The 19,204-nt window shown below is 56.8% G+C and overlaps 1 protein-coding gene across 3 annotated transcripts; it reads left to right on the plus strand.

The window, feature by feature from the left end:
- The first annotated feature begins 10,491 nt into the window (after nucleotides 1-10,491).
- LOC134558084 (uncharacterized) lies at nucleotides 10,492-14,500 on the plus strand. Of its 3 annotated transcripts, XM_063411582.1 has the most exons (3): nucleotides 10,492-10,599; nucleotides 11,524-11,763; nucleotides 11,870-14,500. In XM_063411582.1, the coding sequence occupies exon 3, from the start codon at nucleotides 12,091-12,093 to the stop codon at nucleotides 12,997-12,999; it is 909 nt and encodes a 302-aa protein (XP_063267652.1). In that variant the 5' UTR covers nucleotides 10,492-10,599; nucleotides 11,524-11,763; nucleotides 11,870-12,090; the 3' UTR covers nucleotides 13,000-14,500. The 3 variants fall into 3 exon arrangements, with proteins under 3 accessions (XP_063267652.1, XP_063267655.1, XP_063267654.1); XM_063411585.1 differs by having other exon boundaries at nucleotides 11,524-14,500; XM_063411584.1 differs by having other exon boundaries at nucleotides 10,528-11,763.
- The last annotated feature ends 4,704 nt before the right edge of the window (nucleotides 14,501-19,204 follow it).

Here is a 19,204-nt window from a genome sequence, read left to right on the forward strand (position 1 = left end):
GGACACTGGGACAGTGGGTGGGAAAAATGTGCTCAGATGCTTGGTGGGAGAGCAGGTGAACAAAGTCTGGGTATGTTCAGGGTTGATTTGCTCTCCGAAGTCGGCAGCTCGTAGCCAAACAGTGCTAACGGCCAGGAGAAGTAACAGCGTTATTAACAGCACGAGCTTTTGGCAGTAAATTAAAAATCTTGGCTGCCGCCCTTGGCTCTGCTCTTGCCTCTTAGAAGACATTAATATCACAGTTCCCCAGCATTCCCATTATCACTTCATTAAGGATCCAATAATGATAAATGTGGATGGTTTTATTTTGCACAGAGCCTGATTAATGGCCAATAATTCACTAGGTGTTAATGGGACCCTTCCTTTATGGAGGCGTTGTAAGGGGCTGCCTTTTCATCTCCTCCACAAGCCATGATTTTCACTATTTTCGCTAATGTGACAGATATAACACAAACCTTGAAAGAGTGGCTGAGGCCTCTTGAGAAACCCTGAAGAGCATCGTGCCTGGGGCAGCCCTTGCTGTCGTGGCCATTCCTCAGCATCTTTTTCCTCTTCTTCCTCTTCCTCCTCCCCTGTGCTGCTGGCAGTGCCTGCACTCAGATGCTGCCAGAGGCTGTCGCCCATGTCCCAGGATAGTTGGGGACAAGACCAAAGCAGCAGATTCCCCAGGGATGAGCCCACCAGTGCAGCCACCTGGGCTCTCCACAGCCAATGTGGTGCAGAACCAGGCCAGCCCTTGCAAGGGGGTGCAATGCAAGGAGTGGGCTTGTGCTGGCCTCACCTCAAAGCAGCTTGGCACCTCTCAACTGTATCCCAAGAGGGCTGAGGAGCCTGGGATGCAGGATGGAGTCCAGGCTGAGGCCAGCAATCCTCCTCCAGCACCCCAGGGCACAGCTCTGGTGGCTCCTCTGAGGCCGGCTCCTGTGGCACACGGGCTGCTCTCCGCCGTAGGACCCCGGCGTATTGCACGGCTTCAATCCCTATATGAAGTGGGATGTATAATCACATAGGAATAAAAAGCCATACAAGACGGGAGGCTGTGAGATGCTCCATGCTGGAGGACAACGGGCCAGTCCCTCTGCAGTGGCTGCCACGGCGCCCGCCGGGATGGAGCCGGACCCCAGGGAGCCCCCAGGATTCCCCACAGACCCTGGATGGGGTCTGTGGGGAGACACAGGAGCCCTTCATCAAACAGAGAAGAGAGGCGATGTGTCAGCCAGGAGAAAGCGTGGAAGGTCGGGAGCTGCTGGAGAGTGAGCCCCAGAAGGTGTCAACACTTGCTCCCAGCTCTCCCAGCTAACCAGGGCCTCCTATCCCAACTCCCTGCCAGAAGCTGTTACAAGACTTGCTCTGTCCTACACCCAGACCTCCTCCCCTCTCACAAAACCCATCTGGGAGCATCACCCAGCAGGAGCTCCCCTAGCCTGGGAACCCTCTGCTTGTAGCACCACTGCTCCCCAAGGCTTTAGCACCCCCACCAAGGCAGTGGGTACCACAACCCTCCAGCACCATCACAAACTCCTGGGGAAGGGAGGAAAAGGAGCCAGCCTCCTTCCTGTGGAGGTCAGAGCATCCTTCTCCATCTGACCAGGGAGAGGAGGGCCCAGCAGCTGGAGCAAGCAGTTGCAGGGAGCTGTCAGCACCCAAATCCCCGGGCAGCCATTAGCAGCAACTCCTGGCTGCCTGCAGGAGCTCTTGACAGGGGGCCAGGCACCAGCATGAACAAGAGTGGATCCTCCTCTAAGGAGGTGGATGTGGGTGGAAGGAAACCAGGGAGCTGTTCCTCCAGTGAACACTCAGGGAGTAGCACTGGCACAACCCTGTGTTTGGGGGTGGGGGGCAAGCAGGGCAGGCTCCCCTGGGAGCCCACCCAAGCAGCGCTGGGGATGAAGCCAAGACGTGGCCAGCAGAAAGGGCTGTTTGTGCCACCTCCTCTCCTGCTGCCTTTCTGCTCACATCCTGGCAGCGACTCTGGCATCCATGGGATGGGAGAGCTGGAGCAGTGCCCGGGGCAGGAGGGAACGGGTGGTGGGGTGCAGGCTCATGCAGTGCAGCCCAGACTGAGAAGGGAAGGCTCTTCCAGCTAAAAAAAACCCAACACCACCAAAGCAAAACAAACAAACCAACTAAACAAACAATCTCCTCCTCACACACACACCCCCCCAAAAAAACAAACAAAACCCCCCCACAGCAAAGTAGCAATATACTCTCTGGTTGCCACACAGCACCAAAATCTCTTTTTGCTGGCCCAGGACAGCACAGCCAACCAGCAGCCTCCCAGCTGAGCACCACAATGTCGTCTTAAGCAGCTCCAGAGGAGCTGAGCCACCCCAGAGCCATCACCCTGGGCTCCCCTTAAGCCAGCAGGAGGAATTTCAAGCCTCAGGCTGCTTTTCCATGCCACAGGGTAGGACTGGGAACAACACCACTTCAAAACACTCCCAGAAGCCTTCCTCCACCCCCAGTGCCCAGCTTTCTCCAGGGGCTGGAGCTGTGCAGAAGGGTGGGCTCTGCACATCATCCCTGGTGGGATGTCCCTGCCCATGCTGAATGGTAGATAGGCAGGAGTCCTGAGACAGGGGTCTCCAGATGTGCCCTTCCTGGGGCAGTGCAGGCAGGGGGCTGCCAGACCCCCAAGGAAGGGGGAATCCATCCACACAGAAGCTTTTTTCAGTGCAAAACCTGGAGGGATTGACTTTCCACATCAGTATTTCCAAGGCTCTCACCCATCTGCTCCAAGAGCTGTGAAGATGTGAGCCTCAAACCACATCTCTGCCACATTTTTGGAGGACGCAGGGGTCACTCCCACTGCCGAGGGGGACACCCCTGGCTTTCCCTCAGCCACGGAATTTGCCAGATTAGGCACCGTGACTCTTTAAAAGGCACAAATCCCACAGTTTGAGGCGCTTGACCCAACCAAAATCCCCAGCGAAACCCCCCCAGGAAGCAAATGGTGCCGGGCATCAGGGTGGCAGGGAGGGGACACTCCCAAGTGACCACACCACCGGAGGGAACCCGACACCGTAAGCACAACGCCGGCTCCGATCGCTCCTCAACTGCCTCCAAACCAAGTCAGCAATTACGGGATCATCAGCTGATGAATTGTAGGAAAAGATGTGTTTGTGAATCACTGCACCCCGGCTAGGTAAGAACACTGCCAGCGCTGTATTTGGGAGCAATTACTCTCCCCGAGCATGTGAATCATTAGGTATAATTACCCTAATAAATAAAAGGAAGATAACTCCAGTCTCTAGCCTAATCTAGATCAAGCAATTTTCGAGGAGAGCTGTATGAAATAAAACCAGGAGCACCAGACAGAGGGAAAGCAGGAAGAGGAGAGCTTCAAAACCTGGATGTTAATCCTTCCCACAGCAACCAAGGGAAGCAGGCAGCAGTGGAGTCTCTTCCACAGGTCCTCACTGCAGTTTGGTGGCAGAGAATTTGCCAGAGAGGGCTCAGGTTTCCCAAGGCAGCATCCCACCAGAGCACAACTTCTCTTGGCAAAAATTTCCCTGCTACAAAAATGCAAACAGGTTAACAAAACAAGAAAACAAACAAAACAAAACAAAACAAAAACCCACCACCATTTATTTTTGAGATGATGGGGGGGCAACAGTTACTTGAGTCTAATGAAACCATTTTGCTTTTCCCCTAGGAAACACTGGAGTGAGGAAAAAAAAAACAAAACAAACAAAACCACAAAACTCTAAGCCCACCCCACTCAAAGTTGACATTTTGAAACGAAGCAGCAATTTTCTTCTCCACTTAAAATGTCATCACAGACTTTTGCTGTAAAAAAAAAAAGCAGCTTTCCCTGAGTGACATTTTGAGGGGAAATGTTGACTTTAAACCAGAAGGAAACCCCCAGTCCATGCAATGAAATGTTTCGAGCTGCAGTGAGACTCCTTGCGGGGAAATTGATATTTTTTACAGAAAAAAACCCTAAAAAACCCATCTGCAACTACACATATTTAGTGATTTGAATTTCCCACAGGACAAACCCATTCTCAACGAGGCAAGAGGGGTAAAGGATGGAGCAACATCACTACCCTGTCCTGGAAGAAACAACAAACAGCATCCCTAATTCTGGGCAAGTTTCCTCAAAAGCTTTGCAAAGAAAGGGTAAAAATCAGCAGTAGAGTCTGTGTTGGTCTTAGCAGGTGCCGGGCAGGTGGTGCTGGCTCTGTCCTGACCCTGCAGGATGCCAGTGCAGGAGCTGCTCCTGCCCAGCCCAGCAGTGGGGAGGATGCCAAGGCCAGGGGGTGGTGGCACCGGAATGGGGAGCCCTGGTGAGCAATACCACGGTTTATGCCACAGCTTTTGAGGGCAGAAATTGGATTTAGTCTGTGACTCATGGGAATCCTGCTTGTTCCCTAGGGAGAAAGAGGATTGTGGCTCACTACTTCTGTGCTTGCAAGAGGGGCTGGGCTCTGCCTAGAGATGCTCCATGAGATGGGGCTGGACTTGTGCTGCCTCTGCCCTCCTGTTAGGTGGGGTTTGACCAGGAACAATCCGTGCTTGGGCTCTCCCTGGGGCCACGGTTATTGCTGCCTGGGTTTTGTTTTTTTTAATAAACCTGTAATATGAGAAGCCTGCCCAGGAGAGCAGCAGGATTATTGGCAAATATCACTTCCCATTTGCCAGGCTTTGAGGGGCTTTAGCCACATGCATTAGCCAGGAGCAGAGAGAGGGACACAAAGCACCAGGATGGGACAGACCAGAGGTGAGTCCTTTGAACACAGGGCTGCAGCAAAATCCTGCAGACAAGTATCCTCCAGCCTCCAAAGGACAGGGCTGGGTGGGAAGAGCTGCGGAAACCTAATTAGCTTTTTGATATTAATGAATTGGCTCTGAAGCAAACAAGGCAGCAACAGTGCCTGGCACAGCTCCTGCTGCCACATCCCAGTCCCAGCGCTGGGCAGCGGGCACAAGGACGCTTGGTGGCACACTCAGGGACATGGGGACCCAAAGAAACAGCAACAGAGGGGGGCACTGTGCCACTGTGGGACAGGGACTGCTGTGGGATGATGGCACAGAGAGGATGCAAAGCGTGCAGGATGTGAAGAAACGCAGCAGGACATGCCATGGTTTCAGCCACCATCACCACAGCTGACACCAGGACATGCCACCACTTGCACAGGGCCACCTCCCCTGCCAGGGGCTTTCTGCAAGGCCAAGGTTGAGTCACTGCATCCCCAGGTGAAGCCAGCAGCCCAAGGACAGGGCACTCCATCACCAGCTATGCCAACAGGTGCCTGCTGGCTGGGAGACCTTCAGACCGGGAGACACAAGGTGTGCAAATATGTCTTTATTCTGGACATCTGTGTCTAAGCCCCTTTTTAGGGGCTTCAGAAGCTTTTAGGGCAGCCAGCAGGGAAACCAAGAGGAGTCATGGGGTGCAGAGCCAAGGGTCCATGCCAGGGGTGCTGAATACATTCTGTAATATTAATGACAACTATTAATTATTAAATGCTTCTATGCAAGGAGGGGAAGGAGCCTCCCTGTTGCTCAGGAATAGCCAGTGACTGACACTTCTTGTCTCCAAGGCTGACAGCTGCTCAGGGAGGCAAAGGAGCTCCCCACATATCACCTCCAGTACCCTGGGTGCAAACCTAAGAGCCACCCACCAGCAGCTGCTGAATGCAGAGCCCAACCACAGTCCCACCACAAGCCACCCTGAGCTCAGTGTGACGCCAAAAACAAGCAACACAAGTACTTCTGTGCAGAAGCATCACTTCAGGTGCAGATTTCAAATCCAGCTCGCCTCTCCCTGCCTTTACCAGCACATCCAGCAACAAGCCCAGCCTGGAAGGACACAAGTGCCACCCCAGCGCCTGACTAACTCAACTCATCAGCACAGCCTCACAAAACCCACAAACAGCACCACACTCCCCTGCTACCGCTTTAACCTCTTATAAACCCTCCTGGAAAGGCAGGCATCACTGTGTGCTGTGCTGAGCCACCAGAAGTTGATTAAGCACTAATTAATTGCATTAAGGTCAGCCAATGTACTCTGTTAAGGAAGAAAGCCAATAATTAAACTCCACGTGTGGTGTGCTTCTGCCATTAGCTCCCCAGCCTGCAGCGGCGGCGGCAGGCTCGGCGGGGTCACAGCCAGCGCCGCTCGCCAGCACATGGCGGTGGCAATCGGGGGAATAATTAAGTGCGAGGCATAAAACCATCAGCGCCTCAGCGGCCGGGTGACACAACCCACCCACCCGGGCTGTCGGCAGCGGGGCTGCTCGGGAGGGCACCAGGCGGAGGGGACAGCAGGGGGACGCCGGCTGCGTGGGGAGCATCCTCTGCAGGGCACCCAGGGGAGGATGTGGCCGTGCCCGGCCAGGCTGAGCCGTGTGCCCGGCAGTGCTGGAGGCTGGCGCGGGCCCCTGCCCGGGGAGGGAAGCCCTCCGGGCCCCGACAATAGGGTTTTGTGTAGTCCCGACAAGAGCACCTGCCCCGGCGCTGGGAGCCGGCCAGGGGCACCGTATGGAGGGGACCTGCCCCTCGCTGGGGCGGCGCCGGTGCTGTCTCGGCATAGGGCCGGTCTGGATGGGATGCAGCCCCTGGCACAGAGAGGAGCCCCTGAACCGTGCGGGATGAGACCAGGGGAGTCCATCACCTCTCCAGCCGGGAAATGTAACCACCAGGTACAGAGATGGTGGATGCAAGATGGGTGTGAGCATCAGTTTGTTCTGGCCGTACCAGCCCCAGGTGCACCACGGCCTGAGACACTGAGGGTTCTGCAGGGGAGCCCCAGTGGAGCCCAGCCTGGAGGCAAAACCTTGCCTCGCCTTGGGGCTTTGCAGCAGGGCAGGGAGTGACAGGACAGCTCGAGGGATGAGAAATGAGGTCCCACGGCATCTGGGGAGAGGAAGGAGTGCAGGGCATTTGGGGCTCTGTCCCATCAATCCCTCCCTAGCAGCAAGCTCATTTAAGGTTTTTCTTTGCTGCCAGCTGAAAAAATAAAGGCCAAGGTAATCTGCCTGCCTGTCCCTCTTTGTCTTGGGGATAATAGCAGCCAGCGAAGTGTGGAGCCCCCCAGGGCTTTGCAGATTAGAGCTTTCAGATATGTCTACAGTGAGTGCCCGGACAAAAAGGAGAGGTGGTGGAGCAGAGCAGCACGAAGGGGACCTCACAAGGTCACCCACTCACTCCCTGCCTGCCTAACTGCATGTCCCCTCTCCTCCCCCTGCCACTGGGCAGGTGGGTGATGGGATAGTGACCAGGAGACGAGACAGTGGCAGAGTGCTCCTCTGGGCCTCCCAGCGTCAAAGGCTGACCTCACTGAGAGCAGAGTTATGGCTATGTCACAGCAGCTTTTTGTTTTATAATTTACACTTTGACGATTCTGATAATTACAAATCTGAACTAGGGAGGGGAGGAAATAGAGACAAAACCATGTAACCTGCCACAGAAATCACAACAGTGTGAGCTGCTGCCCCTGTACTCACAATGACTTCTCTGCAAGCCACCTACAGACCAAAAATGACTGGCTGGAGACATGGGAGTCGCTGTACAGGGCTGAGCTGCAGCTGGCTTTTTAAAAACTCAAAGGGTCAAACACCCGAGAAAAAAACCCAAACCAGTTCCCCTAATTCTCGAGTTTTGTCTGGCAGCAGGTGTCCCAGCCCCGGCAACGAATGTCCACTCAGGAATGTCTCATGTCTAAAAGCACACACAAAACAGGGGGAGGTGGGAGGAAACCCTACGCCCGGCCTTCTTTCCTTGTGGCCGAGTTCAAACGGCTTCGAGAGGGCAGGCAGGGGCAAGCAGGGGCTCGCAGCGGCTGTGCTGAGGCTCAGCAGTGCGGAGACAGGCGGAGGGGCAGCGCAGAGGAAGACGCCAGCCCTTGTTACATCCCCCTCCCCGACCCTCTGTTCCTGCTGTGGATGTCCACACCAGCCCCAGGATGCGGCCAGGCTCGGGCTCCCGATCATCCCCTGCTCACCGTCCCTCCCTCCCGTCACCACACACGTCATTCCTCCAAACACAGCCCCTGGAGCTGCCGCACCGGCACCGGGGAGCCGGAGGGGCCCGGCCGGCGCTCCACTCGGGCTCGGTGCCCTCGCATCCCGCTCCCGTCCGCCGGGTTTGTTTAGCTGATCAAAATCATCGGGTGCCCAAAGCCACAAGGGCATCCTGTGAAAACAACTTCCTGGGGACGAGGAAGTGGGCGTTCTGTAGACCCTCCTGTGTGCGTGCCCCCCGAAACACCCCGCACGCCTTCTGTGAACTGCCCACCCCGAGCATCACCTCTTCCCTGCCTTCCAGAGCCAGCCTAGCGATGAGGAAGGAACCAGACAGAGCAGAGGGGAGACACAGACACCAGACAATAAATCCATGGCTAAAGCCGTGCTCCTAAGAGCCCAGCTCTGGGCTCAACAGACCGCATCGCTGCTCTGTCCCCTCGGGGTGCCCGCACCTTCCCCTGGGCACCCCATCCCCTGGGCGCAGCACCCACGCCGGCTGCCGCCCGGGGTGATCCACGGCATCCCACTGAAATTTTAGCTCCGGCCTCCGAAGCAGATGGAGATAAGGACAAAACTACTCCCTCGCTTATAAACAAGGGGCCAGATTCTGCCGCCAGCATCCGGCAGGCGATACCCGAGCCAGCGAGGCCAAACCCAGGCACAAAGCGGCTCCACGCAGGGATCGCCGCCGGGATCCGGCAGCCTGCCCGCGGGATGGGGAGCGGGGAGCACAGAGCGCTCTCGGCTTCTCCGTTTACCTGGGGCTGCTGTGAATCCCAGCAGCGCAGGAGGAGCCTGCAGAGCAAAGGCGGCTCGGGGAAATGGGATCCCCGCCTGGGGACGGTATCAAAGACACATGCAAAAGGGAAAATAAAAGACCAACCTTCCCCCCCGCCTCCCCCCGTCCCTCATTCCCGTCCCTGCTCCAAACAAAGGCAGACCTGGGCATAGCAGCACACACCTGAAACACAAGCCCCTGAGATCCCAAGCCCCCTGAGACCCCAGGCCAGGCTGAGGGCCCCCCAGCCCCACGGGACCGCCGGGGACCAGCACCACACACAGACCTGAGTGTCAGAGATGCCCAAACCGAGACACGGGGCCCGTGACCAAAATCATGCCGGGAGAAAAACCCACCCTGGGGAAAGCAGCTCCGTGGAGGTACCTGTGTCAGGCCGCTAGTGGCCCCAACCGCGGGCCATCCCAACACCGCCCTGCCTGGGAGGTGACAGGTATTTATTGGGGCGAGTGGCTGTCCCCCCGCGCTGGGGACCGCGGCTGGAGGGCGGCAGGGGCTGCCATTGGCTCCCGCGCCACCCGGGCAGCATCGCTCTCCAGGGGCTCGCTCTGCTAGGGCCAACTTTACAAGGGAAGCAATTTTTTTCTTTCTTTCTTTTTTTTTTTTTTTTTTTTTTCTTTTCCCAGCTGAAACAAAGACGAAGGCTCGAGCGAGCGAGAGCACGGATGAGAAAACAGGAGGCGGGGGGGGGGAAGAGTGGGCTGGAAAAAAAGTCCACACAAACCCACGGATCTTGAAACAAGAGGGAAGGATAAAAAAGAAACCAGAGGCTGCAGAGGTAGACGTAGAGATGGGAGGATAAAAAATTGCAGAGGGAAGAGGCGGCAGCCGGGAACGGAGCAGGGAGCTCAGCCGTGTCACATGTATCACATCCCCGGAGAGCCACCGGCCACCCCGACAGCCCACCGAGGCCACCCGGGACGATGCAGTGAACCTACAGGGAGTCAGTCTCTCGCGGGCCGGGGCTCTGCGGGGAGAGGAGACAAGGGCTCGGCCCCTCAGGACATGACTCCTGCCTCCCAGGGTGCCCCCCGCTCGAGTGGGCTCTCCCCCAGACTCCCCGGCCCCACCAAGGTGGCCAGAGCAGTGATCACGGGGTAAACGGGGGCCACAGCGAGCTGCCAAGGGGACCCCCGAGGTGTCCTTCCCCCGGATCCACCGGCCACCAGGCAGCCGGCGCCCGACCCACGCCCACGCCAGCCCCCGGCACCCTCGGCCTCGTTCTCCGTGGGCACCCGAGATGCCCCATCACCCCGAGCGGCCCCCAGGACACCGATCCTCCATCCCGGAGCCCTTCCGCCTCGGCTGGCTGGGCAGCCGCCTCCCTCCCGGCAGGATCCAACCCCAGCTCCGGCCCAGCGCCCCCGGCCAGCGGCAGCAGCGGGGACACCCCCGCCCCGGGCTCCGCCGCTCCCATCCCCGGGGCCGCTCCCCGCCGCTCCAGCCGAACCGAGGCTGGCGCACCTGCTCCGCCGCCCGCTCCTGCCCCGCGCTGAGCTCCCCCGGATCGGCCGCGCCGCCGGTGCCGCTGCCGGTGTCGGTCCTACCTGCGCGGCGCCGCCGTCCCCGTCTGCAGCCGCCGCCGACTCGCGCTGCCGCGGGGGCGGGCAGCGGGAAGGGGGGGCGAGCGCCCCCTCCCCGCCCCCGGCCCTGCCCGGCACCGGCCCCCAGTCCGGCCGGGGCTCCCCGCCCCCTCCGCAGCCTCCCCTGCCTTACCCTCCCCCCCGCCACCGCCCGACATCCCCTCGGGACCCCGCACTCCCGGGGCCGCTCCGAGCACGGGAGGAGCCCAGCCCGGGATGGGGACACAGCCCGCAATGGAGGTCACAGCCGGTATGTGGGCCTGGGAGGCACAGGGAGCACGGGACAGGGATGCCCGCCCTGGGAGACAGACCAAAACAGCCCTGGCAGGATGGAGCATCGTCACCGTCCTCTTTCTCGTTCACTTCCACTGAGCAGTGGCAGGTCCAGGGAAGAGGCTGTGACTGTCCTCACACACATGGCAATGGGGTGCTGCAGGTGCATGCTGCACTGGTGATGCAGCTCTGGGCCCTGAGGTGCTCTCAGGTCCCGCAAACCACACACATACGAACACCCCTCTGTGTCCTCCAGCTGGGTACTGCCACCTCTGCCCAGTGCTCCTAAGCAAAGTGGCTGTCACCCACCATCGTGGGTGACACCAGCTCCAAGGGGACATCAGGGCTGGTGTTACTATCCACATACACATGTCCCCCTTTGATGCCTCACAGTTGATTTGGCTCCCTCTTCATCTCTGAGGGCTGGTGCTAAGGTGGCAGAAAAATACAAGGGGAAAGCATAGATGGCACCCAGGCTTGGTCCCATTCATCCCCTGCTCACTCCCAGCCCCACAGTGCTGCTGGCTGGAGCGTGGCACAGATGCCAGGCTCTGAGCCATGGTGGCAGAGGTGGCCTTGGGGCTTGCCCCGGAGAAGGAGGGGATGGGTGTGTGTGGGAGCTGTGTCCTACCAGTACCAACTCCTGCAGACAGCTTCAGGCTCCAACTTAGCACTTTGGATTCACCCAAGCTCCTGTGCCCTTCATGCCCCCCGTCGTAACCTGTGCCATTCCTCTAGTGTTAATAAAGCCATTAATTATAGATTGGAGATACGGTTCAGAAATGCCACTTTGGAGCAAGCTGAAGTGCTGCAATTGGGATCACAGCGATAAGCAGGTTCAAGGAGGCAGAAGATAAGTTAATGCCAGTGCCAGTGTTTAATACAGGCAATTCCTCCCCAGGCCACTTCTGGAGCCCCGTGCACACCGAGCACAGGCCCGCAAAGAAAAGCAGTGTGAGAGATGAGCTGGGTGTCTCGGGAGAGGAGCCGGAGCGGGGAGAGCGGAGCCGTGGCTGCTGCACAGAGCTGCCTTTCATTACAAAGGGCCGGGAAGCGGCTCGGAGCTGCCAGCAGCACTGACACGATGCAAGAGGGGATTTTTCAGGCTGATGCAGCAACAAAGGCAGTTAAATCTGGCCAGGTAAGAGGCTTTCGAGGTTAGCTGGCTGTTCCCACAGCACAGGCTTTCTTTTCGTTTTTTTCCTTCTTTTTTTTCTTTCCCTTCCCTTTCCCCCCTCCTTTTCTAGGGGGAATTATTTTTGGTAATCCATGTGTTGCTGCTCGTTGGGCGCTGGAGCAGAAGTAAGCAGGTAAGCGGCACTTTTATCGCCAGCCCAGCTTCCCATCACGGCCGGGACTCCAGTGAGGGGCTCTGAGCCTCAAAGAAAAGCAGCAAGGCTGGGCCAAGGCAGCTGAAGCGGCGCTAAGCTCACAGCAGCTGGGAATTCCTTCTCTTTTTTCTATTGAAATGATGGCAGTGGGAAGCTACCTGGAGAGGAGCAGCTTCCACAACAAGTGCCTGCTGCACTGCTGGAGGCTGTGTGCCCCCAGGCATCACTGGGTGGTTTGGGGTGCTGGCACCCACCTGGAGTCACTCACTGCCTGGCTCTCCTGGCAGGACAGAGGGGTGCTGGGCATGGGAAAGCCACCCATGACACCCACATCCATCACCCTGCAAGGGGCCCAGCACCCTTGTGTAGGGAGAGGGGGACGCTGTGGTCCTAGGGCAAGAGGATGCTCCCATCAGTGGCTCTGCAGGAAGTCCAGGTGGTTCAGGCATCTCAGTGGGGCATTGTGGAGACAGACCAGGATGAAGCCCAGACCCTGGAACCTATTGGAGGCCAGGAGGGTGTTTCTGAAGGGATTTGTACTTCTGGAGACCTGCATGTCAGCCCCAGTGCTCCCTAGGGAAACACCCTGGGCTGCCCCGGGCAGCTGCCTTCCCACCAGTCCTACCAGGCAGAGGATGCGCCAGTGGCCCGTGACTCAACACCTCCTCCAGTGCTTCACATCGGGAGGTGGGCGTGACACGGCCCCAGAGGCTGCAGTGAGCCGTGCCAGCGGAGGCAGCGCTGGCTCAGGGAGCTGTGCTGCCACACAGGGACCCACGGCCCCTTGCCATCCCAGGCTCGCAGCTGTGACGGGGTGGCCACAACTCATCTCCCTGATGGAGCTTGTCATCTCATCCTTCTGGTGGCAGCTCCCCAGACATCACCCTGCTGAGCTCAGAAGACCCTGTGTTGATTCAGCTGCTGCAATGATGTTGTTGCTCCATTCCCTCACGATGCCTTTGCATCACCCTGGGCCATGTGCCACGACGGTGCCGTGCGGTGCCGGCTGCTTCCTGCAGCTTGTGCCCACACTGTGCTCTGGTTAGTGGTGCAACCTCACCACTAAGGTGCCCAGCACCCTGCCCAGAGACCTGTACCTTGCCTTGGTGTGGGGTGAAGGCAGTTGAAAATCCCTCTTCCTCCCCACCCTCCTCCTCTTCTCCCTGCCCAGCCAGCATCCACTGCTGCAACAAGATTAAACCAATTGCACCATTATTTGTTTCATATTTAATAAGGGTTTGAGGAGCAGATCTCCCAGCAAGCCCCTGCTATCAATCAAACCTGCACTGAGTCCCCCTTCGCGTCCGCCTTTCCAAGAAGAAAGAAAACAAAATTGGTCTAATTTATTATTCATTTGTTCATTAGGTCTGTATTAACCAGATATATTATAAAGGAAAACAGGATTGCGCCTTTTGATCAGCAAACCCTCTGCTCATGAATATCCATGAGGCTCCCCCCTACCCCAGCACCTCTCCCATGTGTGGAGTGAGCTGATGGAGGGTGTCAGTGGTGGGTGCTGGCACCGGGCTGGGTCCTGGCACACCACGGGGCTGGGAAGCTCTCTCAGCTCTCTCAGCTCTCTCAGCTCTCTCAGCTCTCTCTGCTTGCAGAGCATTGGGGATCAGCTGCACCATCCCATGGCACTCCAGAGCTCAGGCCACTCATGGTTGCCCACAGCTAGGAGGGAGAGGCCAAGCCCTGCTGGGTGCAGGAGGCTGTGGGGACACACCGGGGGGCACCGGGGTGATGGGCTCCCCTCCCTTCCTGCCTGGGGCTGAGCAGGAAGCCGAGCAGGTGGTGTTTCTGCGGCGTGAAAAAGCAGCATATGTCCCTGGATCCCTGGCGCGTGGTGGCGGCGCCGATGCCCGCCACTCCCCCGAAGCTGCGGGGAGGCACAGAGGGACCCCGGGGTGCCAGTGACGCCCTGCAGGGCCAGCACAGGACTGGGGCAGCATGAATCCCTGCTCCCTGGGGCATCCTCCATGAACCCCTTGGTCCACCCTAGGGAGGATGGGCCAGGGCAGGATCAGAACCCCAGGATACGTTGTAGGGACTGGCTGGCACCAGGCCATAAGCTCATGGTGACTTTCACCCAGAGCCAACAGCATCTCGGGCAGCAGCAGAGTGTGGAGAGCCATGTCCCAGCCCAGCAGGATGGTGGATCCCAGCCCTGCCCAGGAGCTGTTGCACCCTGCAGCAGCTGTGGGCGTACACAGAGAAATGCCACATGCACATGGATGTCCATGCACCCATGCAGTCCAGCCAGACCTGAAAATAGGTTGGTTTAAAAAATGCATCACTTTGAAGTTATGTAAATGAAAGGCAGCGGCAAACAGAGCATGCTGGCAAAAGGGTTTCCAATTTTTTTTCCTCCTCGCCAGCTTCCTCCGGTTAAAATTGGGTTGCAATTCATTAATAAAGGAACAGTTGTACTGAATAAGCTCCCGTGCTTAAATCAGGACAGAGAAGCGTAATTAACCCAGCTCCAGTCTGATGTGATGGAAGAGGAAAATGCTCTTCTGTTTTGGTCCCTTCTCTTAAAAGCCCGCTGCGTTCTCCCGGCCTCTTGGGAATGGAACTGAGCTTCTTATTTAAAAATGAAGCTCGCAGCCTGACAGAGTGGGTTCATGTATATATATATAAAAGCTGTCATGATGATATTTTATTCATACCCCTCTTCCCCTTCCCTTTGCTTGGAAAATCCAGGAGCAGCCAGCAGGCAGTGTGGAGAGAGAGAAAGCAAGAATCCCCTTTTAAAAGTAAATTACAGATGCAAGTCACATTAGTCGAAGCCCCACGAGGCGGCAGATTCCTGAGTGCCAGGGCTGGCCCCGCGGCTCAGCCAGCCCAGAGCTGGCACAGCAGCCTCCCACCCCGAGCACCACCCGTGAGAGAGCAGGAGGGGACAGGCGGGGGCTGGCACCGGCCCTACACCACCGATTTGTACAAGGTGGAAATTTGTCCTCGCTCCTCTAAACGGAGCTACCACCTAAATTACAGCCTAATTAAGGGCCACAAAGCAGGTCCTGCTGGCAGGTCCTATAGGTGGGATCCAGCCGGTTGGGCTCAGGGTGAGGGCATTCCTCCTCCACCATTATTTCTGGGGCTGAATTCCACCTTTTCCCACAGCAGTTTGTCTGGATGAGCCAGACGCTGTCCAGCCGCCGTCGAACCGGCACGTGGCTCTGCATGTTGATGGAGCATCCCTGCGGCTCGGCTCTGCCTGGCCACGCTCCCCCCTTCCTCTGCCGCTGCTTCCTCACCTGCTGTACAAATAGCTGGCTGGTTGCATGGGAAGGCAGACTGTATTTTGAGGGTCTTTGGGTGGGGAAGGGCTGCCCACAACAAAGGGTGTTGGATTTGCCGTGCAGGGCAGGGAGCCTGGTGAGGCAGAGCAGGGCAGAGTGGTCTATTGAAACGGGGAGTGCTGCAGGACTGGCTTGGTGTGAGGGACAGATGCTCAATTCCACACGGGACCAGCCACAGACCCACCACAGACCCTGTCCTCTGCCCCTGCTGCAGCTGCACTGTGACACCTGTCACTGTCCCTGCAGTGAGCTGAATGCCCAGAGGGACGCAGTCATTCAGCTCCAGGGCTGTGGGGACATCCCCACAGGAGCAGCCCTGAGATGGGGACACGCAGAAGGAGCTCTGCAGTGGGAGGTGCAGCAGTACCCCTGTGCCATAGGGCTGCCCAGGTACCACTGAGTGTGGAGCTGGGGCAGGGGTGGCATTGCTCCAGGGCACCACTTCCCCCACTCCATCAGGGACCCCCCTGGGGACCTTCTCCATATTTCTTCTGCTTCAGTCCCAATGCCTGCCCATGTCCAACCCTTGTAGCTCTACCCCAGGGGACTTTGAGACTTTAATAGTTTTATTAAACCTAGCAGGTTGGTTCCCAAAGCACAGGGATGGTGGACCCTGCCATGAACCCATGGCACCCCACGAGTGACTGGGCTGGCACCGTTGGGTACTGGTGTGGAGGTAACAGGGGCATTGCCAGGGTTCATCCTGCCCTGCCACACACCAGCACGCCTGGAAATCCTTGGTGGAGCAAACTGAATCCCTGGGGCTGAAGGAGATGTGGGTGATGCCAGACAGCCCTTTTGTAGCTGAGATGTTTCTGGTGAGGAGAAAAAAAAAGAAAAATCAGTGTTTGTTTCTTTCTGAGAAGATTGCTCTCTGTGTGCTCCTTGTATTTAGTTATTATTAAAGGGTTGTTTTGCTGTCAGTGAAAGCCTGCAATTACAGGCTCTCTCTTTTTTTCCTGGCTGTCACTATTCCCCATGAAAGCATTGCCCACAATTTTAGCATTTCTGCATTTCAATGTAAAGAAAGAGAAATTGAGATTTGGGCTGACACTTTCCATGTGCGCACTGCTGGTTTCAAACTCCTCTGATTGTCCCACTGCCAAAAAACATAATTTTGGGGGCTCAGACCAGAGCAGAATGTAGCTGTGCACTAGCAGAGGCTCTTTGGTTCTTTACCCCCTTGTTTGTTCAACCCATATCCAGGCAAAAACTCACAGGAATCCTACCAAAGCCAATGCTGTGGTCAGGAAGCCAACACCACCTCACACCCTGCTCCCATAAGTGTGCTGTGCAGAAAAAAAACATGCTATTTTCACTGAAGATCCTTATAAATTTCCCAAATTTATTATTTGACCAAATTGGTCAAATAATTCATAGCTGATGACTAGAAACTTGGTGCCCTGTATCAGTCTGTGCCAACTTCGCAATGTGCCTGCCACACCATAAATCCCTTCCCTGACTCCATGAAACATGGGATATCCCCAGCCAGAACCAGCATCCATGTGGAGCCAGGGATGCAGCAGATGGGGCAGACTTGGCTCTGCTGGACCCCAAATCCTCAACATTCCTAGAGGAATTCCCCCAAAGTTCATGGGGACGCTTCTCCTCTCTCCGAACCCTCCTCCCTGGCTGTATCACCACTAATCTAATGTGGCTAATTTTAAACGAAGCTGCCCTCCCTTGACATGCATCTCCCCGTGGCATTGAAATTAAATGTAGGCTGTAATTTGGCATTTGAGAAGCGAAAGGGATGGTGGCCCTAAGGGAAAAGATAACAGCTTGGCTGTTTGTGTTAAATAGCTGTCTGCGAGCTTCAAACTGCAGCCAGGGATTCAGCTCACTGCGGGCAGGCTGCCAGCCCCCGGCCTCCTTTTTGGCTACAGCTCCTTCACAGCAGGAAGCTCAGAGGGGGGATCTCAGCCCCGACCCCCCCACACTGCATCCTACAGGGCATCTGCTTGTTCCCCACCCTCCGTGGCTTCTGCTAAAACTGTCTCGCAGGCTCCTTGCTCCAGCTCCAGGGGCCACGGCCACCAGGAAAGCACCAGGGATGGATGCTCAGCCAGGGCGAAGGAGGAGTGCGGTCCTGTGGGGCATTCTGGACCTGGCATGGGGCAGCACAGTCTGGCAACTCCATGCTGCACCTTGCGAGGTGGTGGCAGCCCATCAGGGACATCCCTGCCAAGTGCTGCACCAGTGTGGATTTGCAGCTGGCAGTGCTGGGATTTGGCCTCAGCACGGCACAGAGGTCTCTAGATTGGCTTCAGACCCCAGCTCTCTTTGCAGGGGAAAGCTGGCTGCCACCTGAGGACTTTGCTTTAAATAAAAGTTTGCTTCACTCAAATCCAATGTTTCTCTTGGCCTGAAACAAAAATTAATTTTAATTTCAAGCTCGCCTTTTTTTATATTTTAATGGCTGCTGTTAATAAAAGGGAGACTTTGAGATAGCAATTTCCAGCAGCAGAACATGCCTGTTTTGGGGGCAGTTTGTTTTAAACTGGAAAAATTTGCCAAGGCGGTGGGAATTTGCCAGGGCGCTAGGTTCCCCCCACTCATCTGTGCAGGGGACACTGGGGCAGGCAGGGGATGGAAGAGGCAAATGTCCCCGTGGCTGGGGCCAGCTGCAACCCAGGGATGGGGCTCCCCCTGGGATGGTTACCTGGGGTACCCCACAGCCCTTCTCCTTCCCAGCCCACCCACCTCCATCCCTCTGCCCTCCTCCTTGCCCGCACCCAGTCACCATTTCCCAGGAGCTGCTCCTCCCTCCCAGCCCTTTGTACCGCTTGTCTCCATCCTCCCCTTTGTTTAGCATTTTAATTATTTTAATTACCTTGTTTGCCAGCTTATCGCGGCGCTCAAACCCATCTGTGTGCGCGAAAGCAGACACAGACTTTTATCTGCAGCCCGCCGTCAGCCCCATTAGCATTTTTTACTCCGGCTTTGGAGGAGGAAAGGAGAAATTAGCATTTCTGCCTGGGCCGGTGGGGCTGGCACGGTCGCTCCTCGCCTCGCAGGGTCACTTCATTCTTCCCAGAAGAATGGGACTAATTTATCTCTCCCCCCTCCTTGTATCCATTTCAAATGAGAGATTAATATAATGACAAACATAAAGCCCAAGCGGGGGCGATGCCTGAGCCCTGCCATGGGGTTTTCCCTCTCCAGGGAGGCAGGCAGTGGTGCTCAGGTGAGGTGGATGCCATCCCCAGGGAGCACCCTTGGGTCACCAGGAGCAAGATGTCTTTGGGGAAAAGCTTTCTGTTGAATTTGGATGCTAAAATGCTGCTCGGTGGTGAAGACAGGGGTCAAAGGCAGAGATGCTGGACCCAGCTGAGAGCGGGAGGGGATGGGGACATGTCTGGGGGCTTCAGGCTGTGGTTAAAACAGCAGTGCTGCTGCAGTGGCAGGTGCTTTCCAGGTGGGCTGCATGGCTGGAGCCCCCTACTCTCCTTTAGGGACAAACGAGAGATCTCACTGCTGGAAAGCCTCTCCCAGCATCCTCTTAGAGCTACTTAAATGCCTCTCCCAGTGAGGCCCAACCACCAATAAATCTGTATCAGCTCACCTTCAAACGCACTTCGGTGCCCTATTTTCTCTGCACAACAACAAATTACAGCCCCAGTTTTGGGAATGACTGCCAGTCCCCCCAGCAGGGCCGCCCTGAGTGACCCAAGACCCCTTTTTACTGCATTAAAGCATTGCTATAATCCTGTCACGAGCTGCACCTGCAGCCCTGCCCGTGGGGAGGGGGCTGCAGTGAGGGCAAGGCTGGGTGAGCAGTGGTGCCCTCCGGAAAGCTGGGTTGGCAGGGGTGTTCATGGATACCCAGCTGTGCCACGGTGTGAGCAGGAAAACATCCCACGGAGCTGGGCTGGGCAGCCAGGAGCTCCACCTCAGACAGGACATCTGCAGGGACAGGACACCTCATGAAGGAAAGAGCATC

Source organism: Prinia subflava, chromosome 14 (genome assembly GCF_021018805.1).
Source record: "Prinia subflava isolate CZ2003 ecotype Zambia chromosome 14, Cam_Psub_1.2, whole genome shotgun sequence".
NCBI classification, from domain to species: Eukaryota; Metazoa; Chordata; class Aves; order Passeriformes; family Cisticolidae; genus Prinia; species Prinia subflava.

Coding starts and splice junctions, on each gene's coding strand:
- LOC134558084 (XM_063411585.1), top strand. CDS start 12,091: ATGATGGCAGTGGGAAGCTACCTGGAGAGGAGCAGCTTCCACAACAAG.